Here is a 17,500-nt window from a genome sequence, read left to right as displayed (position 1 = left end):
CAAGTGTGTGTGTGTGTGTGTGTGTGTGTGTGTGTGTATATATATATTATACATCTCCTGCATCTTGTATGATGTATTTGTAGTGTGGTCCTAACTTTATAGCTTGTCTTCAGTGTCCCTGGAGTCAGTGATGGTGCTGGAGTTGTGGACTGTAGTAGTTATGGCCCGTGCACAGATCCGTGTCTCTTTTAACCCTGCGTGCGCTGCGAGTGCCTACAGCGTCTCTCTGTGGGCTTCTGCGCGTGATTCAGAGCCTTTATGGGCCTCTTTAGTTGGCAGTCAAACTTTCTGAACATTAGTATCTTGGCCTGTGAGATTGGTTGTTGTGGGTAAGTGCTAGACTTAGATAAGCAGCAGACTTTATCAAGGGGACTGAACTTGTGTTCTTACTGACAGATTTTACACAATGGCACTCACTCTCCCCACGCAGGAATTCACTTTGCTGCGATTGGACGATGTAGCTGACCAACGGGTGAACATCGTCGGGTTCTCCGTCTTCAACAGGACACACCCCTTCTTCCAAGACTTCCTCCTGAGTCTCAACCACTCGTGGCAGGAGAACTGTGACCACGCCCCCTTCGCTGGGACTCCGGTAGGTAACACTACAGAGCTGCAGGTGCCCTGTGTTCACTCTTCACCGCACATTTTCAAGTGTGTGATTTAAGTGGTAGAGACTTGGTAGAGAGTGAGATAAAGACCTTGCACTAATCACCCCAGAACTGATGAGCAGAGCTTTTGTGAGGTGTCACACCCTCCCAGATATGAATGCATTCATACAAAGAGAAAGAGCTGTATTTCACAGACTGGCACACACACACACACACACACACACACACACACACACACACACACACATCAAAACAGCTGCATCTTTAATACATGTTTACTTATCTGAAGGGCTTCAAGTTTCAACAGAAAGATTCAAAGCCAATCAAAATCTATCAACAGAACGATTTAAAGCCAATCAAATACTATACTCAGAAAGATTGAAAGCCAGTGGAAACTGTGTTGGTGGGTTGAGGTTCTTGTTGAGTCTGTAAGCAGCACGTTCTTCCCTCTCTGGGGCTTTTTTGCGATTTTTTATGCCAATTAAAACTGCAGAAAAGCAAGAGTCCTAAAGGAGCCGTGGCATCATGGCGGCGTCCCCCACTTCTAATGAGGTCGTGTCTTGATTTAATGATCAGAAGGGCTACGTTGGGCAGATAGATGAGAGGGAGAAGGCCTTGGGTTCTGTGCAGTGCTACACACACTGGAATGTGCCACTCTGTACACGGAGGTGTACTGCTCAACACATCAGCTCTTTCATGTATTGTCAGTGCACTGAGCGGGCGAGGTGGTGTAGAGATTAGCTGCCCAACCCGTGCGTCGGTACTGTGGGTCGTCCCAGCGGGCTCTGCTCGCCCGTGACCCAGCGCAGAGGTACCACACAGTCAACAGCCAGAGGACTGGTTTCCCAATCAGTGTCCCCAGCTGTTCAAAAACACACTTTAGTGCCCCAGCGCCACAGCTCAGAGCTCAAGCACACAGCCCCCCGGGTGAGCGGCTAGACAATTTAGTAACAGCACAAATTAGAGCCTCGGTTTGGGGCTCGGTTAGCCTTGCTGTGCTAACACGAGAATAGAGAGATGTCCCTGGCGTCATACACGAGGGTGCGGTCCATGGAATTGGAAGGGTGTGTTCTGGCAGAGGAAGAAGACCAGGGTGTGTTAGTCTCAGCACATGGAGGCCTGATGATCACACTGAAATATCTAGCTCAGCCAGAGCCCTGTTTAACTGAGTGTGTGTGTGTGTGTGTGTGTGTGTGTGTGTGTGTGTGTGTGTGTGTGTGTGTGTGTGCCCAGCTCTCGTCGGCGCTGCTGTTCGATGCCGTACACACGGTGGTTGCCGCTGTGCAGGAGTTGAACCGCAGTCAGAATGTGGGAACCACACAACTGTCCTGCAAGTCCTCCAAGATCTGGGAGCACGGAACCAGCCTGATGAACTACCTGCGCATGGTAAGGGCCCTAGTCTGAGGGTGGTAAGGGCCCTAGTCTGAGGGTGGTAAGGTGCCCTAGTCTGAGGGTGGTAAGGGCCCTAGTCTGAGGGTGGTAAGGGCCCTAGTCTGAGGGTGGTAAGGGCCCTAGTCTGAGAATGGTAGTGGCCCTAGTCTGAGGGTGGTAAGGTGCCCTAGTCTGAGGGTGGTAAGGTGCCCTAGTCTGAGGGTGGTAAGGGCCCTAGTCTGAGGGTGGTAAGGGCCCTAGTCTGAGAATGGTAGTGGCCCTAGTCTAAGGGTGGTAAGGTGCCCTAGTCTCAGGGTGGTAAGGGCCCTAGTCTGAGGGTGGTAAGGTGCCCTAGTCTGAGGGTGGTAAGGTGCCCTAGTCTAAGGGTGGTAAGGGCCCTAGTCTGAGGGTGGTAAGGGCCCTAGTCTGAGGGTGGTAAGGGCCCTAGTCTGAGAATGGTAGGGGCCCTAGTCTGAGGGTGGTAAAGTGCCCTAGTCTGAGGGTGGTAAGGTGCCCTAGTCTGAGGGTGGTAAGGTGCCCTAGTCTGAGGGTGGTAAGGGCCCTAGTCTGAGGGTGGTAAGGTGCCCTAGTCTGAGGGTGGTAAGGGCCCTAGTCTGAGAATGGTAGGGGCCCTAGTCTGAGGGTGGTAAGGTGCCCTAGTCTGAGGGTGGTAAGGGCCCTAGTCTGAGGGTGGTAAGGGCCCTAGTCTGAGGGTGGTAAGGGCCCTAGTGTGAGGGTGGTAAGGTGCCCTAGTCTGAGGGTGGTAAGGGCCCTAGTCTGAGGGTGGTAAGGTGCCCTAGTCTGAGGGTGGTAAGGGCCCTAGTCTGAGGGTGGTAAGGGCCCTAGTCTGAGGGTGGTAAGGGCCCTAGTCTGAGGGTGGTAAGGTGCCCTAGTCTGAGGGTGGTAAGGGCCCTAGTCTGAGGGTGGTAAGGTGCCCTAGTCTGAGGGTGGTAAGGGCCCTAGTCTGAGGGTGGTAAGGGCCCTAGTCTGAGGGTGGTAAGGTGCCCTAGTCTGAGGGTGGTAAGGGCCCTAGTCTGAGGGTGGTAAGGGCCCTAGTCTGAGGGTGGTAAGGTGCCCTAGTCTGAGGGTGGTAAGGGCCCTAGTCTGAGGGTGGTAAGGGCCCTAGTCTGAGGGTGGTAAGGGCCCTAGTCTGAGGGGGGTAAGGGCCCTAGTCTGAGGGTGGTAAGGGCCCTAGTCTGAGGGTGGTAAGGGCCCTAGTCTGAGGGTGGTAAGGGCCCTAGTCTGAGGGTGGTAAGGTGCCCTAGTCTGAGGGTGGTAAGGGCCCTAGTCTGAGGGTGGTAAGGGCCCTAGTCTGAGGGGGGTAAGGGCCCTAGTCTGAGGGTGGTAAGGGCCCTAGTCTGAGGGTGGTAAGGGCCCTAGTCTGAGGGTGGTAAGGGCCCTAGTCTACAGGATGTGGTCTCCAGCCACCACTCCCTTCCTCCAACACTCCTCATCTCAGTTCCTCGATGGATGGACCACATCTCCAAGGAGAAGAAAACGCACCTTGCCTTGAGCAACAGTGTTTTCTTCTATAGACGCCCACCATAGCACTCTCATCACCAGTGCCTGTCATGCGTCTGTAATCTAAACGTCCAGCCCACGAAAACACTGGTGTGGGTTCACTGCACACGTTATTGGTAAATCACTAACCAATTTCCCAACTAACACACAAGTAGGGAGACTCCTCTGTCAACACGATCCCATTAGTTACAGGAGCACTGAGGCTTGAGGAGGGGGCGGAGGGGGCGGAGCTACCCCCACGCTCCCCTCCTAGTCCCGCCCCCCGGGCTCTGATCACGCCGCGTGTCTCCCTCTCACCTGCACAGGTAGAGCTGGAAGGTCTAACGGGCCACATTGAGTTCAACAGCAGGGGGCAGCGCTCCAACTACGCCCTACGCATCATGCAACACAGCAGGGACGGCCTACGTCAGGTAAAGGACCGCCACGCCCACACCGCCACGCCCACACCGCCACGCCCACACAGCCACGCCCGCACCGCCACGCCCGCACCGCCACCTAACACTACCCGCACCGCCTGTTTGGTGGCGTCTAGCGAGTGTGTGTGTGTGTGTGTGTGTGTGTGTGTGTGTGTGTGTGTGTGTGTGTGTGTGTGTGTGTGTGTGTGTGTGTGATATCACCAGCCTGCTCTGATTGGGCCAGCAAGGTTGCGTGTGATATTCAGCAGGACAGAAGGGACGCTGGAATCATTCTGGGTAATTATCCCAGCGTCTGGTTAATTAGCGCTCCCGGGGCAGCCGGTCTTCTCTTTGTCAGTTCTGACAATAATGGTGCCGTCACGCCGACCGCAACGAGCGGGTCAAGGAGGACCCTCCCACCATGATGTCATCATACGTCGCTGAGTGCTATTGGTGCAAAATAGAGAAATGATTTAGCACAGAGGGAGTGTTGGTGTCGTTGATCGTTAATGCGAGAGTTGGAGAACGTCCAGCGTTGCGTTCTGTACCATGTACCCTGGGCCATGTACCCTGGGCCATGTACCCTGTACCGTGTACCCTGGGCCATGTACCCTGGGCCATGTACCCTGGGCCATGTACCCTGTACCGTGTACCCTGGGCCATGTACCCTGGGCCATGTACCCTGGGCCATGTACCCTGTACCGTGTACCCTGGGCCATGTACCCTGGGCCATGTACCCTGGGCCATGTACCCTGGGCCATGTACCCTGTACCGTGTACCCTGGGCCATGTACCCTGGGCCATGTACCCTGGGCCATGTACCCTGGGCCATGTACCCTGTACCGTGTACCCTGGGCCATGTACCCTGGGCCATGTACCCTGGTGCTGTCTGTCAGAAAACAGCCCTGTAATTGGGTGGATGTCAGTAGCTACTGGGATTGATGGTTCGTCTCCTCACTGGAGCTATTGGTGGTCACAAAGCGGAACACATTCCCATTCTGTCCTGGATGATCCAGTACCTTTAATATCCAGTCATGCACAAACACACGCATCTTTCAGTTTGCATGCATGTACACTCACATACTTTGTCAGTGACTGGCTGACTGGCAGGAAAGAGCTTTTATTTAGTAGGTCGACGTGGTCGAACAGATCTGGCGACTAGTTTCAGACGTCAGACAGGTGTCACATTTTGCCTGGTGAGAGATTTAATATCTCTCCGTGTTTTGACAATGTCTGTTCCTCTCCCAGGCCTGGGTGTGTGTCCCTTAATGCCACACACAGTCAGAGGTCTGAAGGTCATCTGATGGTGGGTACTGAGTCCCTGGGCCAGACTCTCCTGCGATGGTCATTGTCAGTCCTGAGGCTCGTCTGTTTTTTTCCTCTAAGCAGAACACGGCTGTGGAGTTTCTGGGGTCTGCTTCATTAAAGAGTGTTTCTGTGAATTTACACTTCCTGGTTATGAATGTTCTCAGTTAATGAATGCCATTTTCTAAAGGGCAGAAACTTCACTTCCACCATAACCAATTATCCTCACTGCACTGGAGACACAGAGACAGTGGGACAGTGGAAACTAATGTTGTATGATTGCAATCAGGTATGAACAGTTTCCTGTCTGTAATGACAATACCTCCAGAGTTTTGTTTGTGCGTGGGTCTGTGTGTACGTGTGTGTGTGTGTGTGTACGTGTGTGTGTGTGTGTGTGTGTGTGTGTGTGTGTGTGTGTGTGTGTGTGTGTGTGTGTGTGTGTGTGTGCGTGTGCGTGTACGTGTGTGTGTGCATGCACAGTATAATTTGTTATAATTACCCTGAAGTGGCAAATAAAATGACTTCCTCATCACTATTGTCTCTGTATCAACCTGCTACAATTGGAGAAATGACAGCCCACAAAGCTTTCATACACACACACACACACACACACACACACATACACACATAGATTTACTCACGTACACACATGCATGTATAAGCTCAAACGCAAACAACCTTTCTTCATCATATGTTGACACAAACCCTGGTGGGTAAAGACCCTAACCTGCCCCTAACCCAAAGCTCTCTCCTCAGCCAGAGTCTGTATTGCCCCCAGTAACCCTAACCTGCCCCTAAGCCCCGCCTCTGGCTGACTGGATCTTTCACTCTGCAGACCCTTGTGAGTGAGCGAAGCGTGTGGGGGTGTGAGGAAAATACTCTGAGACACACACAGCTGGATCAGACCCCCCCCCCCCCTCTTGCCACAACCTCCACACATCAGCTCACATGCATGCCCCCCCCCCCCCCCCCCTCCCCAGGCCACCCCCACCACACCCCCCCACGGGACCAGCCGGCCCACTCCACTGGCACGGGTAAATTGAATTCCACTGCCAAGCCTCTCGCGTGTCTGAAGCACGTGTCACTCAGAGAGGGCTGCAATTTCACTCCAGTTACTGCTCTTGTCAAAAGCTGTTTGTCAAACCCAACTGGCCTGGAAAGGTGGTATGGGCCGGCTTGCCAAAGTGTTTTGTTTTTTTTTTTTTTTTTTATACTTTGCATGTGCCATTAGCGTTGGGGTGAGATGATTTAGAGAGATGATTTATGCCGGTGCTCTATATGTCTGAGTGTGTGAAGCTGGTGGTAGCTAACAGGGTTTTTATTTTTATCAAGGTCCAGCTCTGTGCTTCAGATCTTCTGTGCTCTGCAGCTAATTCCTCAGTACTGGCAGTTGTGAGTCAGTGGGTCTTTCTCAGTGATTAATTAGCGACTAATTAGCGATTAATCATGTCTCCTGCACCGTGGCCCCATCCCTGATAGTCTGAGCAGCAAATACCCTGCCAGACAGTGCTAGTTAGACCCCAGCCAGACGGCACAAGACTGATCCCTGTCAGGTGGTCTTACCCAGAACCCTTCCAAGTGGTGCTGCCCACACTCCTGTCAGACTGTGCTACCCAAACCCCAGACCTCTGCCACATGCTGCTAACCAGACCCCTTTCACATGGTTCCACACTTACCTCAACAAAAATGGCTAGCCAGACAGTGCTACCCAGAACCCTGCCAGGTGGCGCTAACCAGATCCATCCCAAGCAGTACTAACCAGATCCTGCCACATGGTGCTACCCAGACTACGTCTAGACGGTGCCTTCATTAAGATCATTGAGCAGACCTACTGGGGTTTTTCATATCCATCTACTTCCCACATCCAATGTCATTCCCAGGGTGGTGTAGAAGCTCTGAACATCCATAGATCTCTAATGTAACATCTAAGTAACATCTCTTACTCTCTAATGTAACATCTAAGTAACATCTCTGACATATTTGATATTAATCTGAAACAAGTCAGTGCGTGGCCCCCTGCCTCAGCAGATGGAGTTCTGCACCGTGTCCACTCTGTCTGCATGAATGGACTATAAACCACAGACCTGTTCCAAACAAAGTTTCTTGTCTGGCACGTTATTTGAAGTGGTGCATGGGGGAAAAGGAGCTTTTAAAAGGTGCAAGAGCTTGTTTACGATATTTGTAAAATACAGCAGACATTAAGAGATGTGCAACAGAGTGTGCGATACTGTATTATGTTAAATACCACATAACAGACAACAGAAGATGTGCAGAAGAAGCAAGGTGGTGAGATGGTGTTAGTTGTGTGTGTGTGTGTGTGTGTGTGTGTGTGTGTGTGTGTGTGTGTGTGTGAGGGAGTGTCAAGTCCGTCTCTGGGAGTTGAGAAGTCTGATGATGGCGTAGGGAAGGAAACTGTTGCACAGTCTGGTCATCAGAACCCAAATGCTTCTGTGCCTTTTCCTAGATGGCAGGAGAGAGAAGCGTTGGTGGGTTTGAGATCATCCACAGTGCTGCTTTGTGGATGCACTGGCTGCTGAATTCTGTGAGGTGATTTTCCCCCGATGATTTTCACGGCTGTCCACACTATTCACTGCAGCGTCTCGCGGTCTGAGATGGCGCAATTCCCCAAGCAGTCAGTGATGCAGCTGCTCTTTATAATCCTTCTGTGGGATGTAGTGAGGATATGAAGGGGAGATTAATTTTGCTTAGTGTGTCCTCAGGTATTATATCCACTGCTGGGCTTGTGTAGAGGGTCCAGGTGAAGTTATCCTCTAGGTGAACACCAAGGAACTGTAGACACTTTTTCTGCTCTCTGTACTGTGACCCGTGGTTGTGTTATCAGCGAATTTAATGATGTGGTTCAAGCTGTGCATTGCTGCAGAGTCATGGATCAGCAGACCGAACAACATTGGACTTCGCACTGAGCCCTGGGGCACCCCAGTGCTCAGTGTGGTGCTGCTGGAGGTACTGCTCCCGGTCCGGACTGACTGAGGTCTCCTGGGGTAGGAAACCCACAGCAGTTTCAGAGTTCAGGTCCAGCACTCTCAACCGTTCAGTCAGACGCAGTGGACAGAAGGTGTGAAATGCTGAACTGAAGTCTGTGAACAGCGTTCAAACGTATCTGTCTTATTAGTCCAGGCGTGTAAAGGTCAGATGAAGGCGATGGCAGTGACATCATCTGTTGAATGGCTGGGTCTACACACGGACTGCAGGGGGTCCGGTGAGGGAGGAGAGCTACCGTATATCTTTTGAGTGCCTCAAGACAAGCTTCTCAAAGCCATTCATGATGGGCTTGTGTGTGAATGGATGGTAGATGGCACATTAAAGACTTCTTAGCCATGGGGATAATGGAGATGACCTTGGAGCAGACATGAACAATGACTCGGCTCAGAGAAATGTTGAAGATGTCCATGAGAATATACACCAGCTAGTCTGCGCATCCTCTGAGCACTAAGAATGTTATCTGGCCCAGCAGCCTTCCATGGGTCGATCCTGTGCAGGGTTTTCCTCGTCTTAGCCATGGTCACCTGATCGTTGGAAGGAGGCGTGGCCTTTCTCCATCACATATGTCTGCAGTTGAAGGTGTTGGCCTTTCACAGGGCCACTGGTATGGCTAGACCTTTGGGGAAAAAACCTGAATGTTTCAGTGCGAGACTACGATTATTTTTTTCCTCTCAGATTTATTAAATCTCACACATAATAACTGTACTACAGTATCTGCTAGGCCCCTCTTCTTAGACCCCCTCCTCGGTTAGCATGAAAACAGATAGATGACGTGGACATACTTTCTTCCAAAAGCAGGATTAGTAGACGGGTGATATGGAGTTTTTACACAATGTTTAGTATTCTTATAAAATAACTATATGACTTTGTTGAGTGATTCATGGCTCTTCTTCTCTCCTTAGGTAACGAACAGATATTCAAAAACAAACGTTATTAAGCACTTCACCTTTTAACCCTTTGCTGTGCTCAACTCTGGCTGTTCCAAATTAAAAATATTTTGTGACTAGACTCAACCCACCGGGGACTGGGGCCCTGAATTCAAAAACTGCCCTGTGATCGTCACTGAAGTTTCCATGGTATCCAAGAAGACATTTTCATTTCCATTAAAATTTTTAGGAGAGTAGGTGGAGCATACAGATCAGCCAATCAGGTACAGCTGGAGGGTCCGTGGTGGTCAAGCTGGTTTGACAGACATGCAGATCAGCCAATCAGGTACAGCTGGAGGGTCCGTGGTGGTCAAGATGTTCTGAAGGGCAGACGGCCAGAATTCTCCATCAGGATCAAGCTGGCATCCAAACAGAAGGGCTGAGAGAGGCAGTTGTATAACTCACCAGAGAAAATAAACAGATAACTGATATATAACGCTCTGTTATATAACGATAAAAGGAATGCAGCACAATCTCCAACAGGACTAGCAATGACGAGGGGCAGCCAGACGGTGGCGCAGGCGTGCGGGTTCTCTGAGACATCGGCGTCGGTCACCTGTACCTCAGCAGACCTGTGTGTGTGGAGATCAGTGGGATGACGGCACCCAAGAAGTGACTGCAAGGTTATTTCAAAGCTCGGGGGACTTTGTATAACGATGTTCTTCCTTCTGATGTAACTTACTCGGTTCTTGTGATTTAAGTAGGTGTGGCAGTTCATAATTAAAAATAAGTTCACGTCAGGTGTTTTCATACACAGTGAAGTGAACCAAAAGGGAACCAGCTGCAACTGATCTCGGATCTGTTCATCTTTAAAGAGGAGTCTTTCTAATCTTCTTTAGCACTGATGAAAGCTCAGACTTGTAGTTCACACCATGCCTCCTGTACAACAGACACCCGACTGTTTAACATTGAATTATGGGTAGTGTATTTAAAATGGCCCCTTTTGCTGTTATTTGGATCAGGTGCATTTTTGAGAAGCAGATGAAAAAATACAACAAAAACATACATGATAAAACACCAAAATGGTTTTTAAAAATGTAGATGCGTTTGGTGCATTACCACATAATTCCACGTGAAGTCATTTTTCCCAAGGTTGTTTTTGTGAAACGATGACACCTGTGTTCAATGCATGTAGGGTTCACGTATGCAAAAGAAACCACGACCCTCCAGACTGAGACCACTTGAATTCTGGTGCTGAATCAGCTCAAGTAGCGCATGGCCGTATAGAAGGTGGTGTGTCCATAACAGAACAAGTCCAATCAGTTCAGAATTTGTAAATGCCGTGTCAGCAAGATCAGATTGATATGGTTGATCTTTTTGGTTCTTGTGAGGAGTTTAGATGTCACATTCTTGACTAAGTGAAGCTTGTTCAATTGTACATAAACATCACGTTAGCAGAACTAATATTGTGGAGGCATGAACGTGTCGGCCACGTCTTGGTTTTACAGTATTTTGAAAGTGATGGAAGAGAAAGACTTGCAAAATTCAACATCAGTTCTGACAGATTGCTTCCAGCAGCTTTAGGACAAAGAAGAAAGACCTCTTCTTCGATCAGGTTTAGTAGATATTATCTGACATGCATGCTTTTGTTTTGTCTTTTATATTTTTAAATCCATCTATAATTTGTAAAATCACCAGGGTCAATATTAGGTTTCTTGATAAAAATATATCCAAGACTGATACAAGAGTTTCAGTTTCTGTTTTTAAGAGAGGCTTCATTGTTGATTTTTAAGATACGCTTGATTGAGTCAAATGTAAAGTAGAACATTTTAACCAGCTTCATCTGCTGAAGTGGAGTGAAATAGTTTGACTTCTCTGCTATAGCTACTCTGGGTTTAATATGTATGAGTTAAATGGGCTGTTCAAAGTTTTTGCCACCTAGTTTCAATTAATGAAAACTTTCATGATATCGTTGCTGCGGGCTGCTCGTGTCTGAGATTCAGAGTTTGACTGAATAATAATATGGGATTATTCTTGGCGTTTTGAGTGAAAGATGAGTGAAATATATTGCGTACTAAGTGCCTGGGTAAGACTGTGTAAGTCCTTACAAGCATGTTTATTTTAGTCAGGTGCCATTTCTGTTGTAGTTTTCTGACAGTTTGATATGCATGTATGGTTACTATAGCAGCGGACAAGATGCCTTCAATCCTTTTGCTTCTCACAGGCGTCACATTATGTAATGTAGAGATTACAGTAGACTTGGAGTGTTCTGTCATATTGCTCAACTCAGTGGTCTTAATTGAGAGTTAAGAGCAGTTAAATCCAGAAGGTTCTCAATAAAATTATTGGCTGTGAAGAACGTTATGATATGCTCGACATTATAGTGAAATAATGAACGCATATTATGACTAAGATTAATTTCGAAATAAAATGGGGTAATGGTCAGAGAGCGCAGTCGTCTGTGGGAGAACAACTGTGTTATTGTTGATACCAAGAAGTCAGATGTTGTGGTCTGACTGGTGAAGTGAGAGTGTAGATTTCTTCTGTGAGAGCTGTACTATGTCAGAATAAGAATTAAAGTCTCCTTGGGATATCTTGACCATTGAGTTTTGATAGGAAATTTGATAGGATGTCAGGAAACTCTCAACCGCCTGGTCTCTTGCAGAATGACTGAGAAGATTTCTTACTAGTAGATAAATAACCCACTCTTCAGTAAAACAAGGCACCAACATCCTGATCAATAATAAACCCTTTTTATGTCTTTAGAAACGAGGGATCTTATCTTAACGAGTCCTAATTTGATATCAGTGGTGGTGTCACTGCACATTGATTTCACTAGTTCAATGTTAATGAAGTTAAATGTTAAATAGAGGTGCGTGTGTTTCTGGAGTTGTGATGGGGGGAGCAGGGTGTCGTGGCATCTCTGGGGCTTCTCCAGGAAGATGAGGCCAGCTGGTCTGCCCTTGGTCTCGGATGCTTCGCTGCAGGTGCGGCTTTGTTGCAGGGTGACTGTGTTGACTTTGGTTCGCTCCACGTGGGACGCCTGAGCTGAAACTCCCCTTCTAGCGTGGACGCATGGGAGGAAGTGTCCTTCAGGAAGGATGCTGTCTCTCTAAGGCCCTCGGTCAGCCTCGGAGGCCTTTCCTGACTCTCTCTCTCTCTCTCTCTCTCTCTCACACACACACTCTCTCTCTCTCTCTCTCTCAGCTCTCTGTACAAGCACAACTCCAACTATATACAAAGTTATGCTGGTCCACACTCACAGACGCACCTCTGGGCTGTTTCTGTTATACACACACACACACACACACACACACACACACACACACACACACACACACACACACACACACACACACACACACACACACGCACACACACACAAAGAACACACACTCCTCTCTTTCTTACTCCCTCTCTCTCTCCCCCTCTCTCTCTCCCCCTCTCTCTTTCTCCTCCTCTCTCTCTCTCTCTTCCTTGGTTTGTTATGCCACAGCCTGGAGCTCTCAGCCCAGGTTCTGAGTAAATCGTCTCTATTCCATCAATAGCATTGTGGGCCTCCTGCTCCTGACTCCACCTCCACTGGCCTCCTGCTCCTCACTCCGCCTCCACTGGCCTCCTGCTGCTGACTCCACCTCCACTGGCCTCCTGCTGCTGACTCCGCCTCCACTGGCCTCCTGCTCCTGACTCCACCTCCACTGGCCTCCTGCCACTGTTGGCAGCTAGCCACCGTGTGTTTGTTTGCCTCATTGGTACACGGTGGAGTTGGAGGGGTGGAGTTGGGTGAGTGGGTGGAGGGGTGTGGAGTGAGTTTGGGGTGGAGTTGGGTGAGTGGGTTTGGGGTGGAGGGGTGTGGAGTGGGTTATGATCCCCACACTGCCCCACACTCAGGTGGTGAAATGATGCGTGAGGGGTCACCCCAGGTCCTGAAGGGTCACCGGGGTCATTTCATCTCCTATAGAAGCTCCTGAAGGAATCTGCTCACGACCTGTGTGTGTGTGTGTGTGTGTGTGTGTGTGTGTGTGTGTGTGTGTGTGTGTGTGTGTGTGTGTGTGTGTGTGTGTGTGTGAGGAGCAGCACCCTGAGAGAGTCAGGCCAGAGCAGTATGTCTTATAAAGAGTGTGACTTCCCCGAAGCTTTTAACAGCGTCATTGTCCAGTCTACATGTCATCATGTGACAAGGCCCTTACAGCTAATTGGTCAGTATAGACTCAACCTCAGCACTGCACCAGAAGACTGTCGACGACTCCCTGAGAAACGGGGAGATGGGGGGGGGGGGGGGGGGGGGGGGGGGGGGGGGGGGAGCTGAGAGACTCACAGAATGTCACCCAAGCTCATTTGCAAGATCTGTCTCACTTTAACTGTGCAGATTAAAGCCAGAGAGGTCGTTGGTGTGTGTATGGACTTCCTAATCAGACTCAAAATGAATCAAGGCAAATGAGGTTCTGTTATTGTTGACCAAACTTCTCCCCTCTTCTCCTCTATCCTCTCTTCTGTTTCCCTCTAATCTCTTGTCCTTTTTATTCCTTTGCTCACTCTTCTCTCCTTTCTTCTCTGACTGGAATATCAGCCTCTTATTCTCGTATTCTGCACTGCGCACACACAGTATGGAAATCGCAAGCAGTTCAAATATGGAACGGGTGAGTTACTCCACGCTGGCCCCCCGTCCGAAGGGATTTCAAGGATGACTTGGTTCTTAGGAGTGGACTGTGCATGTGTGTGTGATGTAGAGTGTGTGTGTGTGTGTGTGTGTGTGTGTGTGTGTGTGTGTGTGTGTGTGTGTGTGTGTGTGTGTGTGTGTGTGTGTGTGATGTAGAGTGTGTGTGTGTGTGTGTGATGGCGTGTGTGTGAGTGTGATGTAGAGTGTGTGTGTGTGATGGTGTGTGTGAGAGTGTGTGTGTGATGTAGAGTGTGTGTGTGTGTGATGTAGAGTTTGTGTATGTGATGGCGTGTGTGTGTGTGTGTGTGTGTGTGTGTGTGTGTGTGTGTGTGTGTGTGTGTGTGTGTGTGTGTGTGTGTGTGTGATGTAATGTGTGTGTATGTGATGGCGTGTGTATGTGATGGCGTGTGTGTGTGATGTAGAGTGTGTGTATGTGATGGGATGTGTGTGTGATGTAGAGTGTGTGCATGTGATGGCGTGTGTGTGTGTGTGTGTGTGTGTGTGTGTGTGTGTGTGTGTGTGTGATGTAGAGTGTGTGTATGTGATGAGGTGTGTGTGTGTGTGTGTGTGATGTAAAGTGTGTGTATGTGATGGCGTGTGTGTGTGATGTAGAGTGTGTGTATGTGATGGCGTGTGTGTGAGTGTGTGTGTGATGTAGAGTGTGTGTATGTGATGGCGTGTGTGAGTGTATGTGATGTAGAGTGTGTGTGATGTAGAGTGTGTATGTGATTGTGTGAGTGTGTGCATGTGATGGAGTGTGATGTAGAGTGTGTGTATGTGATGGTGTGTGTGTGTGTGTGTGTGTGTGTGTGTGTGTGTGTGTGTGTGTGTGTGTGTGTGTGTATGTGTGTGTGTGTGTGTGTGTGATGTAAAGTGTGTGTATGTGATGGTGTGTGAGTGTGTGTGTGATGTAGAGTGTGTGTATGTGATGGCGTGTGTGAGTGTATGTGATGTAGAGTGTGTATGTGATTGTGTGAGTGTGTGTATGTGATTGTGTGAGTGTGTGTATGTGATGGTGTGTGATGTAGAGTGTGTGTATGTGATGGTGTGTGTGTGTGTGTGTGTGTGTATTGTTGCTTCCTCCTGCTCCTCTATTAGAATCCTGAGCTCAGCTACAGAGCCGTAACAGCCCCAGTGCAGGACACACACGCCAGCGTTGTGTCCTTTGGTCCCTGAATGCAGTTAGACAGACGAAGGAAAGGGGGAGAGACACGAAGCTCATGAGACGCCTTCAGCGCCACTTTAATCCCTTTCGTCTTTCGCATATCTTCAGAACTTTTTGTAACAGAAACCCGTACCCGACCTGCGCCGGGGGGACAACTTCAGAGAGGTAAAGATGGATGAGTGAGACGGAGAGAGAGAGGGAGGGAGAGGCAGAGAGGGAGAGACAGAGAGAGGGAGAGACGGAGGCAGAGAGGGAGGAAGGAAGGAAGTATAGATGAGAGAGAGAGAGAGAGAGAGAGAGAGAGAGAGAGAGAGAAGAATGGTGAGGCCTCAGTTAATCTCCCTTCTGGCTGATAGTTGTAGTGGCAGGACAATAGAATCTCCCCCTCGGCCGGCCACGTGCCTCGCTATGGGACTGGGTCACGTGCCAGCAGGTAATGTGACCCAGCGGACCAGTCTGCATGAGAGATGCTCTTCTGATGATCATCTTTGCGGGTGTGTTTCTCGCTGTGTGCACACGCGTGTGTCTTTCTGTTCGCGCACATGGACGACCATGTACGGAAGTTTTGATCTTGCCTCTTGAAAGGAAGTAAACAGCCCTGACCTTCTGACCTTTCTCTGTGTCCGTTCTTTCACTCGTGCCATCATTAGCGGGCCGCCCGGCAGACAGAAGGACCCTCCGAGACCACAGAGACCCCGCCTTGCCTGTTCTCTGCCACACAGCCATGCTTAATGACACACCACCAGCCCACATCACAGGACAGCGCAGGGCGTTCGCACGCCACGATGCCGCTTCGCTTTGAGGCCGGTCCGCTGGGGCCGGTCCACTACACCCCCTCATTCTTCCCTTGCTACACATAGAAATCAGATTCATGTTCTGCTGGGAGAAAACCCTCTGACCCCCTCCTCTGTGCCTATGGTCATCCTCACCATGGATCTCTTGACGGAGTCTTACAGGACCTGATCAAGTGTGCATTTCCACCTCAGCGAAACTCCATGGGCCGGCCCTCTGCAAAGCCCCGCCCTCCTTGAGTTGCCCCATCGCAAAGCCCCGCCCCTCTCGAGCTGTTCTGCTGTGAAACGTGGCCACTTCACTACAGCTGTGTGTCGTTTGTACGACAGCCGCATCTGTGCACACTTAGCCTACATGTCGGTTATTAACAGTGCTCAAGAACTTCCAGCCACTCACGCGTCTCCCTGTCGATTCCTGGACCCGCCCCTCCTCCCGCCCCTCCTCCACAGTCTCCCCTCCCCTCACTGCCTTCGCTGGCCTCCTTTAACTGTCCAGTAATTGTAGGTGAAGCAGCCAGAGGTGCTAAAAGAGTGGTCCCCGTGATGGGCAGGAACGCCCTCCGTCCTCCGCCCGGCGTGCTGGAACCGCTTCATTCACGCAGACGGACGTCTTTACACCCTCACCCCCTTACGGCAGAAAGCTGTAAACATGACGCGACGTATTAAGACCCCGTAATGGCCGATGTCGAGCGGGGCAACCTCCGAGAAAGGCGCTGGCTGGAGGCGTCGTGATCTTTAATTTAATAGCTGCACATCTGTCTGGACTTCAAGAAGTCGTGGCGAATGACATCGATTTGCCAGAGGTGTAGCACTCGTGCCCTCGCTGAAAGCTCCCACCCCCCCCCACACGGAGCCTGCGGCAGGCTGCCGGGCGGCTAGCTGAGCACGCTGGGTTCCTGTGTTCCTGTCATTGGGAATGAATGACGAGCAGCTCTTGGCCAATGTGACTTGATTAATCATAGAGTCGTTTAATTAGCAGGATGTGGGCTCTGCAAAGCTAATTATCCCTGTTTACCTCGGCCTGCTCCTTCCTCTACGTCTTTACCATGATAGTGGTTGGTAAAAACTGCTCTTGTACTGTCTAGGATGTCTAGGGTGTTTTAATGTTTAGTGTTTATGTCCGCCATTTTACCTATGTCATATGATATCACATGATCATAGTTAAACGCTCCAGTTGAATCATGGGATAGGACAGTGTGCTGCAATCACATACTTCAAAATGGCTCCTGATTCAGTAACCCATCCTGGTATTTTTCGCTTACTGTTTAATGCATACTGTGTATTCGGACATACTACCCTTTATCACATACTGCTTTAGCGTACTGTATAGGAGGGAAGTACAACATTTAGGACGGAGCCTGAGTCTCTAGTGTGGACCACTCTTTTAGTGTCTAGTGTGGACCACTCTTTTAGTCTCTAGTGTGGACTACTCTTTTAGTCTCTAGTGTAGACCACTCTTTTAGTCTCTAGTGTGGACGACTCTTTTAGTCTCTAGTGTGGACGACTCTTTTAGTCTCTAGTGTGGACCACTCTTTTAGTCTCTAGTGTGGACGACTCTTTTAGTCACTAGTGTGGACGACTCTTTTAGTCTCTAGTGTGGACTACTCTTTTAGTCTCTAGTGTGGACCACTCTTTTAGTGTCTAGTGTGGACCACTCTTTTAGTGTGTAGTGTGGACCACTCTTTTAGTCTCTAGTGTAGACCACTCTTTTAGTCTCTAGTGTGGACCACTCTTTTAGTCTCTAGTGTGGACTACTCTTTTAGTCTCTAGTGTGGACCACTCTTTTAGTCTCTAGTGTGGACCACTCTTTTAGTCT

At 49.6% G+C, this 17,500-nt stretch overlaps 1 protein-coding gene across 1 annotated transcript in view; it reads left to right on the top strand.

The window, feature by feature from the left end:
- Nucleotides 1-17,500, top strand: part of grik4 (glutamate receptor, ionotropic, kainate 4) — a 254,342-nt gene that overhangs the window by 207,087 nt on the left and 29,755 nt on the right. Inside the window, exons 8-10 of the mRNA XM_076976463.1 lie at nt 431-592; nt 1,842-1,994; nt 3,806-3,910. Coding sequence (XP_076832578.1) covers nt 431-592; nt 1,842-1,994; nt 3,806-3,910 — 420 coding nt within the window. The remainder of the gene's footprint in view (nt 1-430; nt 593-1,841; nt 1,995-3,805; nt 3,911-17,500) is intronic.

The sequence above is a fragment of the Brachyhypopomus gauderio genome, chromosome 16 (genome assembly GCF_052324685.1).
Source record: "Brachyhypopomus gauderio isolate BG-103 chromosome 16, BGAUD_0.2, whole genome shotgun sequence".
Taxonomy (NCBI): Eukaryota; Metazoa; Chordata; class Actinopteri; order Gymnotiformes; family Hypopomidae; genus Brachyhypopomus; species Brachyhypopomus gauderio.
The sequence above is the reverse complement of the archived record's forward strand: the minus strand, read 5'-3'. Positions and strand labels throughout refer to the sequence as shown.